The 20,098-nt window shown below is 54.2% G+C and overlaps 1 protein-coding gene and 1 long non-coding RNA gene across 2 annotated transcripts; one reads left to right on the forward strand and one right to left on the reverse strand.

Annotated features, from left to right (window-relative positions):
• Nucleotides 1–3,299: 3,299 nt before the first annotated feature.
• On the forward strand, nt 3,300–5,694 carry LOC142001616 (uncharacterized). Its single transcript, XR_012642535.1, has 3 exons — nt 3,300–3,353; nt 3,756–3,912; nt 5,566–5,694. It is a non-coding gene; the product is annotated as an uncharacterized LOC142001616 (long non-coding RNA).
• A 6,103-nt stretch (nt 5,695–11,797) lies between these two features.
• LOC142001569 (5-hydroxytryptamine receptor 3A-like) lies at nt 11,798–19,552 on the reverse strand. The gene is made up of 8 exons (XM_074976954.1): nt 19,412–19,552; nt 18,577–18,621; nt 17,280–17,389; nt 15,746–15,915; nt 15,042–15,202; nt 13,666–13,876; nt 12,734–12,967; nt 11,798–12,096 (listed from the first exon to the last, which is right to left on the reverse strand). The coding sequence occupies exons 1-8, from the start codon at nt 19,433–19,435 to the stop codon at nt 11,798–11,800; spliced, it is 1,254 nt and encodes a 417-aa protein (XP_074833055.1). The 5' UTR covers nt 19,436–19,552.
• Nucleotides 19,553–20,098: the final 546 nt, after the last annotated feature.

Consider the following 20,098-nt stretch of genomic DNA (forward strand, 5'->3'; position numbering starts at 1 on the left):
ACTTCGTGGGATGTCTCGCATAACTGAAGCACTGCCAGGGAAGGGTATAAACTGGTCAGGAAGGACAGGCAGGGGGAAAAAGGAGGAGGAGGAGTTGCAATATGTGCGACAGAGTGGTATGATAGCTCAGAGTTCCAGTAGATGGAGGGAGAAAACCCAGTTGAGAGTCTTTGGGTTAAGCTTAGAAGCAGAAGCGACAGAGGTGATGTTGTGGTTGGTGTCTGCTGTAGGCCACCAGATGAGGTAGATGAGAATTTCTTCAGACAACTGAGAGAAGCTTCCAGCTCACAGGCCTTGGCTCTCATGAGAGACTTGAATCACCCAGACATTTGTTGGGAGACCAGTACAGCAGCGCACAGACAATCCAGGAAGTTTTTGAAGACTGCTGGGGATAACTTCCTGGTACAAGTGCTGAAGGAACTGACCAGGGGACACGTGCAGCTTGACTTGCCACTCACAAACAGGGAAGAACTAGTGAGTGAAATAGAAGTGGGTGGTAACCTGGGCTGCAGCAATCATGAGATTGCAGGACTCTGACAAAAAGAAGGCAAGTGATCAGGAAAAAACAAATCCTTGATGTCAGAAGAGCAGACTTTCTCTCCCTCAGAGACCCGACAGGCAGGATCCCGTGGGAAGCTTATAGGAAAGGCAAAGGAGTTCAGGAGAACTGGCAGTATTTTAGAGAAGCCTTATTGAAGGCACAGGAGCAAACTGTACTGATGCACACTAAGAAAAGCAAATGTGGTAGGCAACCAGCTTGGCTTACCAGGGAAACCCTTGGTGAGCTTAAGCTCCAGAAGGGATGCATGTAAGGAGTGGAAACTTGAACAGATGACTGAGGAGTATAAATATATGTCTGGAGAATGCCAGGGGGTAATCAGGAAGGGGAAAGCACGATTAGAACTGCAGCTAGCAAGGAGCGTGGGGGGCAACAAGAGAGGTTTCTCCAGGCATGTTAACAATAGGAGGGTTACCAGGGAGGATGTGGTGCCCTTACTGGATGAGGGAGGTACCCTGGTCACAGATGACATGGGAAAGGCTGAAGTACTCAATGTTTTGGGGTTTTTTTCTTCTCTCTCAGTCTTCATGGACAAGGTCAGCTCCCAGGCTATGGCAAAAGGCAGTGAAGTATGGGAAGGAGGTAGGCAGCCCTTGGTGGGTAAAGAATGGGGTAAGAGCTATGTAGAAAAGCTAGGCACATAAATGTATGGGTCCAGATTTAACACGTGCAAAGGTACTGAGGGAATTGGCAGATGTCACTACAGAGCCTTTGGCCATTATCTTTGAAAATTCATGAAGATTGGAAGAGGTCCCGGATGGCTGGAAAAAGGCAAATATAGTGCCCATCTTTTAAAAAGGAAAAGGCCATTCAGGGAAAATCATGGAGGGGATCTTCAAGCAATCCATTCTGAAGCACTTGGAAGAAGGGCAAGTGATCAAGAGCCATCAACATGGATTCACCAAAGGCAAGTCATGCCTGACCCATCTGATTAGCTTCTATAATGAGATAACAGGTTCTGTGATACGGGGAAGTCAATGGAAGGGATATAATTTGACTTGAGCAAAGCTTTTGATACGGTTTCCCACAATATTCTTGCCCATAAGTTCAGTAAGTATGGATTCAGTACACGGACAATAAGATGGATAGAAAGCTGGCTAGACAGTCGGGCCCAATGGGTAGCGGTCAATGGCTCTATGTCTGGTTGGTGGTGGGTTTCAAGTGCCCCAAGGACCTGTTCTAGGGGTGGTATTGTTCGACATCTTTATTAGTGACCTGGATGAGGGGATGGATTGCACCCTCAGCAAACGTGCAGGTGACACTAAGATACGGGGAGAGGTAGGTACATTGGAGGGCAGGGATTTCGTTGGGGTTCATCCTGCTTTTGGCCCTGGACTGGACTCAATGACCTCCTAAGGTCCCTTCCAGCCCTAGGATTCTATGAAAGGGCAGGTGCTCAGCACATGTGGAAAATCAGGTCCCCACATTGGGGGCTACAGCTCTGATCATTTTTGACACAATGTCTGCCTATGGGCTTGAACCCAAGATGTGGGGGCTTCAGAATGGGATTAAGTCACAATGAGTCATTGGCAAGGAACCTCTGAGTCCTGACTCTTCATCCTGTGCTTTACCTACCAGGCCATGCTGCTTTCTTGCACAGGTTGGAATTCTGTTGTCCAGCAACATCCGCAATCCAGCATGATTTTAGTGAGCTGGATGACCACTTATCATGGGCATTTTTCACAGTCCTATAAAGTTGGTTTCCAGCCACCAGTTCTGGCTTTCAGTGGTCTGTGCTGTTACTTAGCTGTAATTTACCCCTAAATGCCTTCTAAGAGCCCGGTAAGCAGTGGAAGGATTGGTTATGCCAGACAATATTGACCTCTGATGGTCGGGTAAATTCTCTCATCTGGCACTGGTCATGTCCCAAGGGTGCCAGATTAGAGAGGTTCAACTTGTCGGTGCCTACAGCCAGGGACAGCTTCCGCCTTCCTCCCAGGGGCTTTTGTCTGAGAGGACCCAATTCCAGAAGGAGCAAATGGCTGGGTAGGCTTGTTTGTGGCGGGCCCTAGGGCTTTTAACCCTGGTTTATCCTGTGTTAAATCCTGGCTGTGGCTCTCCCTCTCATGTCCCCTTAATTGCATACCCCACCTCACAGAACCACAGTCAGCCAGGATCCCATACACAATAGATATAAACTCCTTTGGGCTAGCTGCACTATTAGCAAAGGTCCTTGGGACAGAAGCACGGCTGCCTTGTGCTGGAAGGAATGTGGACTATTTCTACACCGGCTGGAGTGAGCCACCTTCCTCCTGCAGACCACCCAGCTCTCCGCACAGGCAGGTTTGCAGAGGGAGGGGGCTCAGGCTGGGATAAACACCCAGGTCTGGAGAACGTAAGTTAGGCTGAAGGGTCAGGCCTTTGCCCAGCTCCACAGAGCCTGTTACACTGTACTGCTGAGGTCTCTATGGGTGGCTGATTTTCGAACTGTGGAATCAGGGCAGCGAATCTGGTCTGGTGTTGCAGGTTATCCTGTGGACCGGGTGAGCTGGTTTGTTTTGCATGTGTTGGGTCACCCTGACTGCGGCATCAGCTAGTTCCAGATTTTGCCACCCAGCCCTTGCCCCAAGACCTGCAGGCTGCATCCCGGCACTGTCAGGGTCCGGAGTGTTTCCTCTGGTCAGTCACACGGGTGCAGCTGCTCCTTGGAGATTTGCCCTGTCGTGCTCTTGTCTGACTCTGCAGAAACAATGGGCTCCGCTGCCACCATGTGGGGAAGGAGAGCACTGGAGTGGAAACAGCCTGGGCTCTGGCCTGCTGGCAAAGGCCCAACCAGAGAAGAGCAGGCCCATGGGTAGGTGTTTATTAGCATTAACTGGCCCAGGGCTCCATTAACATTCCCAGTTGCCTGCTGTTCTACTGTACAGTTTAGTGGCAGCTGCCCCAGAGGCTGAGCCATTAAGCTCTGACTGCAGCATCCGGAGAAATGAATTTTTCCACCTCCCTTGGGCCCCCACAGATTGCAGGAGCCAGGGAGGCTTGTCGTGCGGCCCACCGTGCAGACTGCAGGGCTGCTCTAGGCTCCTTCAGGGTAGTGGGGGCAGCAGCTGAGGCGTTGCCAAAGGCTGTGCTGGCTGGGCCGTGGGGGCAGGAAGGAAGGATGCCGTGCAGGGAGAGGGGCGGCCTCTGGGAGATAGGCGCCGTCTGTTGCTGGTGCAGGTAGAGGTGCTTGTTTCAATGGCAACTTCCGATGCAGTTACCCAGAGGAGGAGCTGATTGGCCGGTGTGATCGAGGGATCTGTGCCTACTGGAAGGCCAAGGGCAATACACAGGCTCCCTGCTTGGCTCCCACCCTCCCGCGCAGAAGTCAGGCGGATCCTGGCATCCAACAGCTGTGAAAGCTGATGGTGAAGGTAAGAAAACCAGCCCGGGCACCTGAACCTGGTCCATGGGCAGGAGTGGGGAACCGGTCCGTGATAACCATTGGCCTCAGGTCCCCAGCCTGGTCAGAAACACGATGGAGAGGGATCCAGGAGATCTAGCAAACCTGCATCAGGATGGGTGCCAAACTGCTCAGCATCCTGGGAGCCTGCTGGGCACTTCAGTCTCTGGATAAAAATGGCCCCACCGACAAGATGGGGCAAAGGCATGATGAACCCGCCCACCTTCGTAAATGACAATTGGATAACAGGTGCCCCCAGCTGTGCTGTACGGTCTAGCGCAGATAATGCCACTGGTGACACCAGGAACCCCCCAGCATGACCGAGGAGCCCAGGACCAAGCAGAGGCAGGCAGAGCAAGGGGTTAACAGGCCCCCTGGGGAGGAAGGACAGCTGTTTGCTCTGAGTGTAGAGATTTGCTGGGTAACTGGCTGAGCCAGCCGTGGGCAATTAATAAATCTCTCTGTGGTGCCTGAGGAAAGGTGCCGTGGGAGCGTTCAGTCTGGCAATGAGCACCAGAGGAGAAGGAGAGGTGAATTCCCTTTTCCACAGGGCCTTGGCTGCTGTGAGCCACACTGGAAATTTTGCTGGTGAATTTAGCTGCGGGAAGACTCAGACTCTTAAAGGACCAGGGGATTCTTTGCTTTGCAGCAGAGAGGTTGACAGCCCACCTTGCCATGCTCAGGTTTGGGCTGGGGCTTGCCCATCTTGATCAGTACCCTGGTGCTATCAGTAGTGTTAGCAGCAACCTGGGCCTTTGTGCTACCACTCAGGAGAGACTCAGGTGCCGCCCCACTGATTAGCAGAGCCCTCACAGCTCGGTTTTGTGTTTCTTGGGGTGGTGCACATCCACATGCCTTGGTGCACATGACAAAAATTATTCTGCCCCCGGATGGAAAAGATTAGCGGGAAAGCTGGCCTTCAGGTACAGAAGCTGCACACAAGATGCCTCCCTTGGGAGTGAGACTGGACACCCCCTTTTGTATTCTGGTGAGTTTGGAGCAGCCTGTATGACATGCCTGGACAGAACAGGGGACCTAGATAGGGCATTGCTTTGGCCACTTGGCATCTGGAACCACCAAACTTCTGGGAGAATTAGCCTTAATCAGGGGCCATTAAAACCCCAGCCAGTCAGAAACCAGTTTAAATGTCCAAAAGGCTGTCTCGGATTGGCTGAAGCAAACCCAGGCGTGCCAGCTGGAATGCTCAATGTCAGCAAAGTCAGGGCAAAGAGACTACCCAGGCAGATTACGTGAGGATGCACTGAGCTCAGACCTTGCTCTTCTACCTCTAGGAGCTGCTTTACCATAAAGAGTTTGGGGCAGGTTAGGAAGTTGTTTGCTGGACTCAGGCAGTCTTAAATTAAATTAGGCTCAGTTAACAACTGGCTGTCTCCTGCACCAGCCCCCTAGGAGAGTGGAGATAAAACCCTTCTGAGCATTTGGCCTAACAGAAAGGAAGTTATTATCATAGGGACATTGTTATAGGATCAAGGCTTTGTCTGCGCATTCACGGAGCAGCTGGGAGCTATTATTCTGTGACAATGTTCTGTTCCCTCAACATTATGTCCTCACTAAATCTTTATTAGTAGATTAGATTCAGATTTATTGATGTTTCTGTTTTTAGTGGAAGGTTCAGGCTGACGATCTTGAGGAGATGTCTCCCGCTTCACCTGCACTCTGAAGTTTCCAAACTGTCTGCAAGGGAAAAGCTTCACCTTGAAGAAAAGACACCAGACCCTCTTGTGCACCTTCGGTGCCTGTCTTTCCAAGTGGGGCCTGCCCTTGGAGTAGATACGTGTTGATAGCATAACAGGTAGGCAGTATTTCAGTAACATGGAACCCTCCTTTTGAGTGAGCACCAAGGTTCTCGTGATGCAGGCTCTGAAGTGGGATTCAGGAGAGAGAGGTTCTAAGCTTTGCACTGGTGTTGTAATACAGGTAAATACCTGAGGGAAAAAACGTCAGTGGTCCTCTCCCCATGTGAGGGTGGAGAGGTGACTTGTTCAAGATCACACAGCGGTCAAAAGCAGAGTCTGTCCCCTGGCCCCTGCTGGCGGCTTCAGTAAAGCAGTATCCTTCCTGCTGGAGTTCTTAGTGGAGAGAAATGAGAAGCAATGGCCATAGCTGGGCTGCTGGAGGGGTTATGGGTGACAGGATGGTGGATGGGGAAGACCAGGGCATGCTCCTGCTGGGTGGCGGACAGACTGGTACCGAACAAGAGGCCAGGAGGTGGAGCAGCAGGTGGGGCTGTGCAAGAGAGAGGCCCATAGCTGGGGATGTGTGGGATGAGAACCAAGGCGCAGCAGGTTCAAAGTCAAGTCGATTGAGTTTGACACTGGGGGGGACCTTTCCTTTGCAGAAGTCCCAGAAGTGTTGCATGGAGGCGGCCTGGGCCTTGACTCTGAGCTGCGGTGAGTATGTAACTCCTTGCGCCGGAGCCACCCCATCCCCTGCCTGATGGGGACTCTTGTTGCAGGACCACCAGCTGGGGTCACGCTCGGGCCTGTCTGACTTGCCATCTCTTGCACTGCTGGGGGTGCTGGGCTGAGGCAGCTGCTTCTGTGGCCCCACGTGGCCCTTTGGCAAACATTAGCTGGGGCATTTTGGAGCACAGCTTTGAACGAGTGCTTCCTGGGATCACACACAGGCTGCTTGCTGCTTAGGCAGCAAGGCAGAGCCTAACAGCCCCACCCGTAGGCCCCAGGCCCACTATGCTCAGGGATTGCGATGGCTGGGATCAAATGGCTGGTACCACTGTTGCCCTACGTTAAGAGCCTGGGACTTCGAGCATGTGCTCTGGCCCCAAACAGGTTCCTGCCTCCTGCAGCAGCTTCTACCCTGCTGCCTGCTTTCCTCCCTGCTGTTACTGGACCACCTCCCTCTTGGACCCCATACAGGTTCCCAGCCTGGTGACTGGAGCGAGTGGGGAGTCCCAGGAGGGCATTGAGCACAGGCAGGGACGAGGTACAGGTACCCTCAACCAGGAAAGGCAGGGTGCTCATCCCAGAGATCAGCAGTAGTCAGGCAACTGGGCAATGGGTTACAGCCGAAGTTAGTGGCCACACCTCTCTTTGTTTCTTGGCCTCAGTAGGTCTGTCTGCACCACAGGTAGGAGCGAGGTGTCCAGCCAGGTAGATGCTGCCAGATAGCTGCTGCCCCAGATTCCAAGATTTCAGGTAGCTGCTGCCCCAGTGGAGGCTCGTGCTAGTGACCGTGCTCAGGTCAGGAGTAGCTCCACCCTGGGAGCACAAATCACTGACCTGTGTGAGCTTCACAAGGGTGTAGAGTGTCCGGAGCTCTCGCAGACACTGGCCGTTCTGCTGAGGCTCCCAGGTACATGGCACTGGGAGCCAGGAGGGAGAATGGTTTGGATGACACAGACACCTGCTGGGTCTGGAGAGGTGTTGCTCTGAGCATGGACCAACACGGGGACTCATGGATTGGGGATCTGGCCGCAACAGACAGCTCAGCGGAGCCTTCCTCAAGTAACCGATTACCCCGCGGGTGATGTCTTGGAGATGCAGTCCTGCCAGTGATCTGACTACTCCTTGCTCCTGAGTGCCTGCCCCTCCGTTTGGTCAGCCCTCTTGATGAAGGTCAGAATGAGGGTAGCACAGGGCTATGGCCTCGTTCCATGGCCCTCCCCTGTGATGCATGGGTGGAGCAGATGGATTCAAGCTGAGCCTGTGTTCTTTGAGTGCTTGAGCCGAGCATTGGGGGTTCAGACTCCCTCCATCCCTTGCCCCAAAGTGGGGTACATGCTGACTGCATAACTACGGCAAGGATGTGGGGGTTCTCTCCTAGAGCAACTGAGGGGCTTGGCTGAGAGTTGGACTTAGCCTTTGAAGTAAGCGAGCAAAACATGCTACCTATCCTGGTCCCAAACATTTCGGGCTCCCCCGGTCTGACTGGAGCAATGTGATACTGGCTAGAGGGATGTATCCTGACATCACTAGTTCCCCAGCCCTGGGATTCCCCACAGCCAAGGGCTTTGCTTGGCAGGCAGAACCTGAGGGAGTTCCAGCAGGGTGAGTCAGTGCCCAGTCCCCAAAGGACTCACTCAAGTGGTAGTTCTCTGATGCCCTGGTGGGGAGGAGGCTGGAACCTCTTCCTGCTCCCATTGTCTGTGGTTTGGGGAAGGACAGTAGCACGCCCAAGGAAACAGCAGTTAACAGGGGCTGGGGAAGGGGATTGAAATCCCTAGCGTTCTCGCTGATATTCCTCTTCCAGGGTAGCAAATGCTGCCCCCGCACTGAGCCCAGCTGAAAGTGGTGTGATGGGAAACCCAGCAATGGGCTGAGACTGGGTCTCGACTGGAGTTCCTCGTCCACTCTGCAGGCATTTGCCCTGGGCTGGGAAGGGCCGGTTCAGTGAGCCGATTGGATTTGTCTGTTGAAGCGTTTGATGTTACATGAAGGCAGCTCATTCCAGAGGATGTTAATTGCCCATTGCAGTGATCAGGTCTGTAGCACCATCGATCTCCACAGGATCAATGGGCTGATTTAGTGTCTTACTAACTCTTTCGCTGGACACCTCATCAATAGCCAGCCACTTACCGCCCCTCAGCACATTAACATGGGTCATGCTGTGAGATCCCCTCTGCCCTGGTCGCCAGCTGCCACTCATGGCTGAGTTTTCTTGCAGGTGAAGATCTGACCTAAGCTTTGGAGCCCGGCCACCAGCTAGCCCACAAATGGAGATGACACCCAGCTGAGACCAGCTCCCTGCTGTCTCTCACAGGAAGGGGAAGTGCCTCTGGAGCAGGCTGCTGCCTACAGGCCATGACGGCTGACAATGAACTGTGAGGATGCAGAAGAGACCTGTGAGGCCTCTGGAAACTGGATTGGGGAGAAGCTGGCCGGTTGAGGTGAGGAAGAAGGTAACGGATGTTAGATGGTAGGATGTTGCACGTGGGGAGGAGGCTGGGTCACAGTCATGAGGTAATACCAGCTGCCCCGTCTCCCCAGTGTCTGCCTGCACCTTGCATAGCATTCAGGGGGAGGCAGAGCCTCTAAGACTCCACGAGCACCATGCTTCCTTCGTAAATCGCGTCCAACGGCTCTGACCCTGCAGCGCTGTCCACGTCAGCCCTTGGTGGGTGTGCTCGGAGCTCCTCTGCGTGGGGAGGTTTTTACTTCCCGATTTCTGCTTTGCACCCATGGTGAGGGCTGTCAGAGGCCTGTGGGCCCACTCCCATCCCACGTGATCAGCAGACAAGGGCACACCCCCTCAGGGCGCAACTTGGAAAGGCCGGCGTCTCGGCATAACCCGTGGGGGCGGAATTTGCATTCACCTCCTCTAGAGATTCCCCAGGAAAATCATATGATATTGGTTCCACTCTTGGCTGGCCCATTGTTCAGTATTGTCACAGGGTCTCGCATCTCTGTCATCTCCCTCCACTCCTCCAAAGAGGTTACAGGGGAGATCGGCTGACCATAGTGCACAAACCATTCATTGAATACAGCGGACCCAAGAGAGAGTTACAAGGATGTTAATAACGTTTTCCCAGAATATGGCAGCTACCGTATGGCAGAGACAGACTCTGAGGTGGGGTTAATGGCCGAGTGTGCAAGCAAGGCAGGGCAAAGACACATGCAAAGCCTGCTGGGCAGCTGGTTCTGATGAAACGGCAGGTGAGAAACAGAAAGAGGCCCAGGCTCCCTGGTGCTTTGTTCCGTGCCAAGGGGGTTAGTGAGAGCAACCACTGCGCGTGATGGAGACGCCATCAGGGCAGCAGCTGAAGTGACTGGGAAGAGGGGAAGGAAAGAACTGAGCTAGATGTGCCAGGAATAACAGGTGCGAGGTGGAGTCGGTGTACAATGAAGAACATTCGGAAGTGACAATGGGAGGCAGGTGTTGCTGCCTTGCTCTGTTTTCTTTTCCTGGAGTGACCCCCGTCGTGCTTCTGTTCGGTCACCTCTGGAATTTCTAATCCCCTCCGTTGCACTCCCCATCCCACAAAGCAGCCTCCCCGTTTATCCTTGCACAAGGCAGTTCGGTCGAAATCAGTCAGGGGAGACACCACAGAGTGGCCACTGTTTCTGGATCCATGAGAATAGTGTTGTGTGCTCCAGCGTGGTCCAGCACGGCCCCAACAACCTCTGCTTTTCTCTCCTTGATGGGCAAACAATTTCATATCACTGTCTGTGCTTGCAGGGGAGAGGGGGTTCGAGGGCCAGCGGCATGAAGGACTTCGTGTAAAGCCCCAGGACCCACGCAGCCGTGGAGGGAGAAGGGGAAAGAGACCCGTGAAATATGCATTGGGACTCTGGGGTTCTGTTGTGCCAAAGCTATTTGGCAACAGTGGGCAACATGCCAGGGCAGGAATGGTGGAAGTGACTTCACAGTCCTGACACCAGTCCAGGTGGCATTGAACTCCTGGCTCCCCCCACCCCATTACCTTCAGCGTCCGCCTCTGGACAGAGCCGGGAAGATTTCATGCCCTACCACTGACTCAAGGGGCAAAGAGAGCTGATGGGATACAGTGACCAAGGAACTCAGGGGAGATGGACTGAGTGACATTAAAAAGGGCTTCCCTGCTCAGTGCCCTGACAGCGAATCCAAGGGCTTAGTCGTGCTGTGCTCACCCTGAGGCACCCCGGTCATGGACCAGGACACAACTGTGCAAGGTAGAGCTGAAACACAGCAGGAAAAAAGGGGCCCTGCTCTTTGCCCCGTGCCTAGCCATGTGTGAGCCTGACCTAAGGAGCACGAGAGTCCTCGGAAAAGTCAGAAAGCATTTGAACTGCGCCTGTATTTTCCCGTCCAGACACGCTAAGATCAGCCCTGGGCTCATGTGGGCTCTGTCCCTGGTGCTGAACTTTTCTGGCACACGAGGAAGCGTTGAGCGTTGGACTTTCTCTGCTCCCTTGACAGCAGGGTTAGGCCAGCGCTAAGCGCCCTCGCTGGAGGTGTTTTCCGTGCCGTGCTTTGCTGTGGTCACCCGGACAATTCATCAACACCCTCGGGCAGCGCCGCAAAGTCACACTCTGTTCTCTTCTGTTAAGTTCATGAAACATCCACTTTATTATTGAGTTTTCTGCGAGCTCTCGGCTGAGACCATTGAAATGGGTAACACCAAACCATACACAGTGCGTAGCCTACATGGGAGGGTATTTACAGAAGAACCATGCCATCAAATTTACTGGCTGGTTCTGGCGGCATGCAGCTATGGAACCTGCACAGAGAGGTACGTGCTGCACAGGAACCTGAAAGAAATGCTCAAACAAGAAAATCCTGTAACGTAAGAGCCTGAAGGGGTTGGAACAGCACATGCATTGTCGCAGATGGGTGCCTGGGCTGTCCGCCCATAAACAAATGGATGGGTGTGAGCCTTCCCCCTTGACCCTCTTTGAGTCTAGACTGGGCACTATGTGACCCTCCACAGCTTCCAGTCAGCTCAGTGGCCAGTAGCCTGAGCCTGGGAACTGTGCGCCGTCTGGCTCCCAAGATAGATTCCCACCATCTCCTGCTTCAGCTGTGGCTGGATGCACAGGGAGGCCAACTTGTGTGTTGAGATGTTGCTCTCTGCTTCCCGATGGAAATGAGAGAGGAGTTGGAATGGGACTCGGGGAGGGGGTGTGTGGCGTGCGAATGGGAAGGGAGCTCACAGGAGCCCAGACAGGTGGCTAGGTTAAGGTTAGTCTTGGCTCGGATTTAATCACAGGTTGTCCATCCCTCTCTAATCTTGTCCCAGATGTGGTGTTTGGAGCCTACGCTGGTGCTGCTGAGGAACAGTTATGCCCCCAGGTCTCTGTGCTTTGAATATACAGGGGGGTCCATGAATCTGGGAATGACCCCTTTAAAACATGGCAATGGGGCCCATTGTTACTCTGGCCTGCGCAGACTGGCATGGCTCATGCGTACTGCCAGACAGACCAGAGAGTGCCCAGCGTGATGCTGTAAGCCAGCACGGCCACCAGGTACGCCCGGAAGAGCAGCACATCCAGGACGTAGCCCACCTGTAGCCACTCACGGGCGATGTCGCGGAACTCGTCACGCTTCTCCAGGAACTGGCGAATGGCTGCAATCTCCTGCAGGATGCTGTCCACCACTGGTGAGCTCTCTCCTCGTGCTGGGGATGCCGGCACTGGCCTGGTGCCCGCTACCCTCTCGTACTCACGGAGGTTCTCGCAGCCGTAGTGGTTCAGTTTGGCTGCCGGAATGAGAGAGAGGAGGTGGGTGATCAGAGGGCCGGCGCTGCCCTGTGGAGCTTGCCTGTGCTGGGCATTACATCTCTCCAGTGATGGGGTTCTGAGCCCCCCTTCCCAGTGTCTGGCCCAGAGCTCAGCCTTACAGCAAACTGATGCCGGGAATACACAGGGGAGCTAAGCCCAGTGTGTCTGAACACTGCTGCTCCCTTTCTGTGAGAGCTGGCCAAGGGAACTGTGCGCCAAAGAGGAAAAACGGTCATGCTCTGACATTCCCACCCCAGAGCCAGCAGAGAGCTCGGCCTGTCCATTAGAGTCACTGTCCCCAGGCGGCTCCTGCTTCATCAGTCTTTCATGGGCCACATGGACTTCCTGGGCAGAGCTGTTCCCTGGGCTCCTGCACAGAGCAGTGGTGTGCCCCCTTTTATGTTTGGGGCTCACGCTCAGAGAGGATTGGGGTTCAGCGCTGACCCCATTATGCAGGCTCCAGCATTGTGCTGCCCCATGCCATGGTCTAACTTCTCCAGGAGTTCCTTCTAAGCCTGAGCTGCTTGTTCTCCCATTTGTGGGGACAGTACAATGCAGCCAGGATGCCAGCTACCTGCGACCATGACCCCCTTTTCTACTGTGCCCAGCTCATACCTGTGCTGTCGTTGTTCTCCAGATGCCGGCTGATCTCTGAGCTCTGTGTCCGGCTAGGGTAGAATTTCTCCCTGTCACGAATGCAGAGCAGGACAGTGGCTCGTTCCAGGACCAGGCGCTTGACCCACTCGGGGACGTGAGGCTGCAGGTCCTGCTTGTGCACCAGGCGCACGATCAGGATGGTCTCGGTCAGGCTGATGACCAGCAAGGCCATGCACACGACAAAATAGATGCCTGCCAGGGGAAGGCAGCAAGGATCCATGTTCAGCAAGGTCAGTCTCTCAGCCAGAGCTGGGCACAGGCCAGGCAGGGCCTGGGTGAGCTCTCAGTGCCCACCTCTTTCAATGAAACTGTCTTCCTCACCTATGGTATCCTTGCTGCTCCAGCCCGACTAGGACCCCTGGCAGCTCAATGTATCACTACAATTCTGGCCCAAGCTGCATCCTAGCTGTTCCCCGCTTGAGTCCCGCCTCCCCGCCCACCACCCTGCAGCTCTGAGAATGTCCCTCAATCCTGAGACCCCACCTTTGCTGTGCCAGTCCTCAGGTGCATGCAGATGCCCTGTATCTCTGACCCTCAGCAGGCAGCCTCAGCCTCCCTAGCCCCTCACAGATGTGCTAGTACATCTCCATCCTAATCCACAGCCCCCATCTCTGCTCCTCTCCAGCCCACCCACCACAGCTCTGCTCATGGTCCTTGCATCCAACCCACAGCCCTCGCTTCTGCCCAGTGCACTGTCCTTGCCACTTCTCTGGCAGAACTGTTCGTCTGCTCCTGACTCTCTGTGCCCAGCACTTCTCAGCTCTGGACTCTGAGCGGGAGACAGGTGCTAGCTTGCAGCCAGGGATGTGTGTGCATCAAGGTAACCATGGTGACAAACCTCTGCCACAGCACTGGCCAGCACCCCGGCAGCACAACTGGCCTTCTCATACCTATCAGCGGGGTCCCAATGGCGGTGGCCGGCAGTGTGTCCGACACAATGATCAGGAAAACGGAGTAGCCCAGCAGTAGGGTGATCTTGAAGGAGACCCTCTCCCCACTGTCAGGGGGCAGGTAGAACCCCACGATGTCCATGACCATCAGGAAGATGCTGGGGAGCAGCAGGCTGACGGCATAGAAGAGAGGGCGTCTCCGGATAACCACCTGCCAGCACAAGAGGGGAGAAGGGTAGAGGGCCCCACCTGGAAATATAGATGTGTGGCTGCGTGGCTCCCTGTGTCCATCTCTGGGGCCTGTTACGGCCGTGCAGCCCTGTCAGATAAGACACGCCAAGAGCTTTTTGGTGCCGGAGGCCTGGCTGAGTGCTCCTCAGGCACACATGGCATCGGCTTTCATGTGGTCCTCTCTACAGCTGCCTTCCTGGGGGCTGCAGGGAGTATAAGCCACTTCTTCTAATGCATGAGCCCTGGTCTGGCTTTGAACTGGCAGCAACAGCTTGGCAGGGTGCCTGTGAAGCTGGGGCCTGCTATTGCCTGGCTGACCCCATTCCAAACGATGGGCCTAGGCCCAGGGGCGTCGGGCAGACTGTGAGAACAAGTAGTCTCAGAGGGGTAGCTGTGGTACTCTGGGCATCCAGGGTAGCTGGCCTGCATTTCCCCCTCATCTGCATGGCTCCTCCTGGCACCTCCAGCCCCAGCACACCCTTTGGGCTCCTCATTAATAGTCTCCCATGGCCTGATAAAGAGGCCATCAAGCCACACACCTGCAGTGGCTTGAAGCCTCACTCTGATGGCTCTGGAGATTTTTTGTGCTTTATAGTCTCATTCTAGCCGAGAAGCAGAAGAAACTTCCCTGCCCTGGAAGGGGGCCCTGCTATGGAACCATAACCTGCTTAGGAGAAATGGCCACTCAGATGGGTCAGACAAACAGCACCTGGGCTTACTCCGCGTGTATCGTCTGGGTGTTAGATGAACTCCGGTTCAAACCAGGATGCGGGAGGGTCGCTGTGTGGTTTGTCGGCAGCGGCAGCGGCTGGCCACCAGGAAGGAGCCAGGCGGAGAGACCTTTGCTCCCCCGCTAAAGCAGGTGAGAGCTGCACTGAGAGGACCGAGGCTGGGTGCTGCTCCCTCCCTTTCCAGCGCTCACCTTGAGCCCTGCTGCCTTGCAGGAGCGATGTGCTGCATCTCGGGTTGCAATACCCCTGCTATCCCCACCAGGCAGCTCAGCACAGGGGGAGGGGTTCCCTTAGCAATCCCTCTGCATGCTCTAGAGGCAGGAGACCCGTTGCACAAGGAACGAGAAAACAGCAATGTTTGTCTTCTGCAGCTCGGCTGTCCCCACCCAAGCCCAGCCAAGGGAGAGACCTTACATAGAACTTCATCTCGGCGTAGCTGTCGCTGGCCTCCACGCTGAACTCCCGGAACTGGCTGAGCACATAAAGGAGCTCCCACTCCCCCTGGTTCATGAAGATGCTCTTGTCAAATTTCACCAGCTCGGGCTGTCGCCACAGGGAGATGTTGATGTCTCGGACTGCGGGATGGGAGAGAGGTGGGCGTCACCTGGTGGCAGTGGGGGACCATCCTCCCTCTAAACTAATGCCACACTCCAGGCCCGCAGCCGCTGGAAGCTTCATGCTCCTCTCTTCCAGGCCAAATGCCTCTTCTCTCCTTGTGCTCCAGGACGGACCAGCTTGCAGGTGTTCCCTAGTTACTAGGGCCATCTAGCGGGAAGAGGCAGCTCCTGCGCTAAGCCAGCATGTTCCCAGGGACTCACTGCTCCAGGCCAACCTCAAGCCCTCTAGCTCTTACCCCACCCTGTCCCTCCTTGGGTTGACAGGGGCCCAGTCAACCGCACCAGCAGCTACCCCAGACTGCCTCTGCCAGTGAGCCCTGTTGGTCACGTGGCCTTTTTGGCTGCCTTTTGCAACAGCCAGGGGAACAGAACTGAGACCCACCAAGTGGCTGCAAGCTATGGAGCCCCAGACAAGATTATATTTGCTGGCCCGAGCCTTCCCTTCCCTGGGCCCCCTGAAGGCAAGGTGCGGTGGGGAAGGAAGCAGTGCCTGCCACGTACTGTTGTGCAGCCAGCTGGTGAAGGTGAGAGAGCAGTTCTGCACGTCGAAGGGGAAGTTGTAGATGTCCAGGCTGCAGGCAGTCACCACCTGGATGGGCTTGAGGTTCTGGACCTCCCCGTGGTAACGGACGTAGACATACGGGATGTCCGGGGACTTGCCCACATCCACACTGAAGGACACAAAGAACAGGAACATCCCAACGAAAAAGAAGAAGTGAAGCATCTTTTCTCTGCCTTGGTGAAATACTAGCTCCTGACAGGCCATTGGGCAGTCCCAAGTTTAGGCTGTACAGCAGCCTGAGTCTACACCGATGTCTCTCTTGCGAGCCTGTTGCTGCCAGCTGACTCCTGCCCAGGAGCCGAGCAGCCCATCTATCCCTTCGCCAGAGGGGTTTGACGCCCCTGCTCTGTGGACCCATCTCTTCTTTCCCACATAAACCCTTCCCACAATCAGTCAGTTCACCAGCATCGCCCCCGTTCAGCCAATCCACGGCCCCAATGACTCTCTCAATGGAGGACTTGTCTATTCAGGTGGCTAGCTCTTCAGGGCAGGGCTTTCTGATACTGTCTGTCGGTACTGCGCCCAGCCCTACAGGGCCTGTCTCAGCTGGGGATCCAGGCGCTGCTATAATACCGTCATAATTGTAGGAACTACCACAGACCACAGCAGACTCCTGCACGTCCAAAAGACAGACATGTTCTGCCACAGTTGCCTGTTGTGTCAAGGCTGTCGGACGTGCATGGGGTTACCGGTTTTGTGTCTGTCGTATGGTTATAAAAAGAGGGGAGGAAACGGTGCAGAATACCCTAGGAAGGCTGTGTCCTGGATTCTCTCACCTGTCTGGGGTTGGAAAAGCCTCAGGGGCTGATGAGCTGGTATTTGATTAGTCCTGGTTTTGAGCACTGCCTCTGGAAACAAAGGTACCCTTGTAGGAAAGGAGGGAAATTACTTTATCTGAGGCTTTGATATTTATTTGCATCCCTGGCTGGTGAGTTTGCACACAGGCCTATACATTTGCATTTCATTAGCATTACGGTGGACTCTGGATGGCCTACTCCCTCTGACCGGTGCAGGGAACAGCTCACTGAAATTCTCCCACCGCACAGAGCAAAGCTGTAAAGTTTTTTTAGAGTGACAAGTGCCTGAGATCACGAAAGCTCTACAAATCCTAGCAGAATAGAGATGGGTACCAACAATAGATTTCTTCCCGAGGAAGGGTTGGCAGTTCCGCAGCTGCCCATGCATTGTGTTTCCTGTACAAAGCCTTCCTCTGAATATCTGAATTCCACCCCAAATGCAGCAAGGGTAATTATGAACATTTATAGTTAGCCAGCATTGGAAATGTCCCAACTCTGAGCTATTCCCATCTGCAGCGCACGGTACGCGGGGCTGTTGCCAGCTCTGTGCAAACTAGCAGCAGCACTGGGAATACAAAGTGGGATGTGAACTTGCAAGGAAGAAGGGAGAGAGTTAAATCTCCAGGTTTCTTCTGGAATCTCGTAGGCTGGAGTCCGAGTACTTGGCTGCACTTACAACTCATTGATGAGGATGTCTGGTACCCAGATGCTCTCAGTGGGGAGGGACATCTGTGTGATGTTATCAAAGTCCTCTGGGTTCCACCTGAGAAACTCATCAATCCAGTGCTGCAGAAGTGAGATAAGAGGGGACTTAGGCAAGAGGATACGTTTCAGGCCAGTGGCCCACAGACCAGCTCCCCACCTCTGGCAGGAGTCTGAGGTACAAAGCAAGGCCCTGTCTTTTCAATTACTGGACTTGCCCAACTGTACAAAGCTTAAAATATTCACCCACTCCCATAGCTCTGTGACCCATATGCTGCTTGTTATCCTGCACTAAGTGAGTCCATTGTCTTTCCTGCGCATGCTCTCTGAACCACCCTTCCCTCTGCTTTCCAGAAGGTGCTGGGTTTGACTTGTCAGCGGCACGCTGCATATGGGATGTCTCCTTGATTTTCGAGCAAAATTGTGCATTGTTTTAATCTTCCGGAGGTTCTCTGGATAGATCAGCTTCTCAGCTATTCGTTTGGCTAATGTGGAGATGAATTAGGTTAGCTCAGAGCTAGGAAGAGTCCAGAGGGACCTTTCAACCAAGCAGATATGTAGCCCAAGAGAAAAGAGTCAGGTGCTCGAGGAGCTCTGGGTGAGAGGACGGTGAGAACTCAAATGTGGATGCCAAGGAAATTCTGCACTGATTTCAGTGTCCCACGCTCTCCTCTGATCCTGAAGCTTGGGGGGAGGGAGTAAACTCCCACCTCCTCGTAAGGCAAACGGAAGTTGGGATACAAGTCGGTCACTGGACAGACTGTCATAGTCAATGAGCTGCCGACATGCCTGAGTTGCCTTCAGTGAAGCAGGCAATATGTCGTCTTTGGCATTGACAATCTCCAGCCAGAATGCCCCCCCTCAGCCAGCACCTTCCAAGAACCTGGCTCCCCGAGAAATGTTCCCCCAAACTGAATTCATTCACGGGCAGAATAAATTTTATTATGTGCACCGAGGCGTGTGCAGCTGTGCACCACCAAGAGAAACACAGGCTGCCAGCTGTGGATGCTCTGCAAAGCAGTTGGGCAGCACCTGAATCTCTCCTGCAAGGCCACCCAAGAGCTCAGCTTACTGGGAACCCTCAGCATGGGCTGCTGCACAAAGCGTACATAACATCTGTCTGAGACATTGCCATGTTACTGCAGATGCTGCAGCTGCAGAATTAAAAGCCATTAACAGTGGAAAGGACCTGGGCAAGTCTCATCACTGGTGAATGGAAGAGAGCCTTTGATTCAAGGAGCCAGGAAGCTGGCAGGCTTCCAGCCACTCACCTGTCTGTACCAGATGTAGGTTGTCAGCACCTGATTTTTTTCATCCTGTTGGAAATAGAAAGCAAAGGTGAAATTGGCAAAGGGCATTTCGCGGCTCTGGGGTAGCTGACACTGACGTTAGCTGTTGCTCATGCAGAGGGTACAGCGAGATCAGGAATGACTTGGATATGAATGGTCATCAAGGTTCTAGATGTCGAAGGGGAGCAAGTGGCAAGAAGACAAGAGAAGGAGAGGAGATGGCAAAGTAACAAGGAAAGGAGCCTCTGATTGCAGATCCTTTGGGGTCACTGACGGACCTTCTAACATTCTTCACCTTTGCTCACCAGAGGGCCTAATGGGCCTTTCGCTGCTCTGTCAGCAGAGGGCCTGTCACATCGTCACTGATCCAGCAAGCTTTAAAGCCAGCTTCTTTTGGTTAGACATAGAGGTGCAGGTGGTGCAGCTCTAGCATTTTACGTGGGCACCCTGCTGTGGTTGGCTTCATGGAGCAACTCAGTCTAGTCCTGCCTTGCTGGGATGGTGCACTGAACATCACTTAAATATACCCAGGCCAGGTTTTCAGACCATCTCAGCAGATGGGTGCTGAGCACTTGGGAAATTTCACCCTCAGGAGGTGCCTCTGTGGTTTCTGAGCACTTGAAGACAGGGCTCTGGGTGACTGGCTCCAGTTTATCTAAGTCCAGCTCCTAATTAGGCTGTCTCTCTCGCTTCACCCTGAATGTGGGGAATCTTTGTGACGTATGCACAGTCCCTAGGCTAAGTGACACCTCCCCCCGACTCCTCAGCCCCAGAGATGCTAGGCCTGCTGGGCTCAGTGGCAAAGCAGAGGACTCACCACGCTGAGAATGGCATATACCATGACATCAATGGCTACGTTGGTTGTCCTCCTCCAGTCCTGAACTGGCCGGACACCCTTTTTGTAGTGAGTCAGGAGGTAGTCGGAGAGCTGGAGCAGGGCTGGCTTGGTCGAGTTCGAAGTCCTGTTGTTCCCTTTCCGAGCAGCTAAGGGGAAGAAGAGTCACAGTTCCCTGGACGCATTTCTGGGTGTGAACGCACTCGGTGCACCCCCTTCCCCCTCGCTGCTCTCTCCATGCTACTGCAGTCTCTACAGAGCGACTTGGCTCAGGGCAGGTAGACTCCTGGGTGAAGGAGCATCCAGCCAAGACCAGCTCTGTGCAGCTCCTGCTGGGTTGTCACAGGCAGTGGGTGACTCCCACCTAGGACTGGCTCGGGGTGACTCCCATCAACTGGAGAGCCATGGAGAACTGGTTCCAGGGCACTTGGGGTGGGCTTCAGGCTCTTGCAATGCAGCCTGGCTGCAGGATGGGGACCTCTGCTAATCTGAACCAGTATAGATAACAGCCACACCGCCCCACTTGCTGTTCCAGGTACTGCAGGCCCATGTCTCTGCCTCTCAGGTAATCTCTGGACACCCAGAAAGTGTCCTGACAGTTGTCACAAAGACCCAAGTACCACTTGGCAGTACCCTGCACCAACTGGGAGGGCTTTGAGCTTTCTTCTA

This window comes from Carettochelys insculpta, chromosome 25, assembly GCF_033958435.1.
Source record: "Carettochelys insculpta isolate YL-2023 chromosome 25, ASM3395843v1, whole genome shotgun sequence".
Classification (NCBI taxonomy): Eukaryota; Metazoa; Chordata; order Testudines; family Carettochelyidae; genus Carettochelys; species Carettochelys insculpta.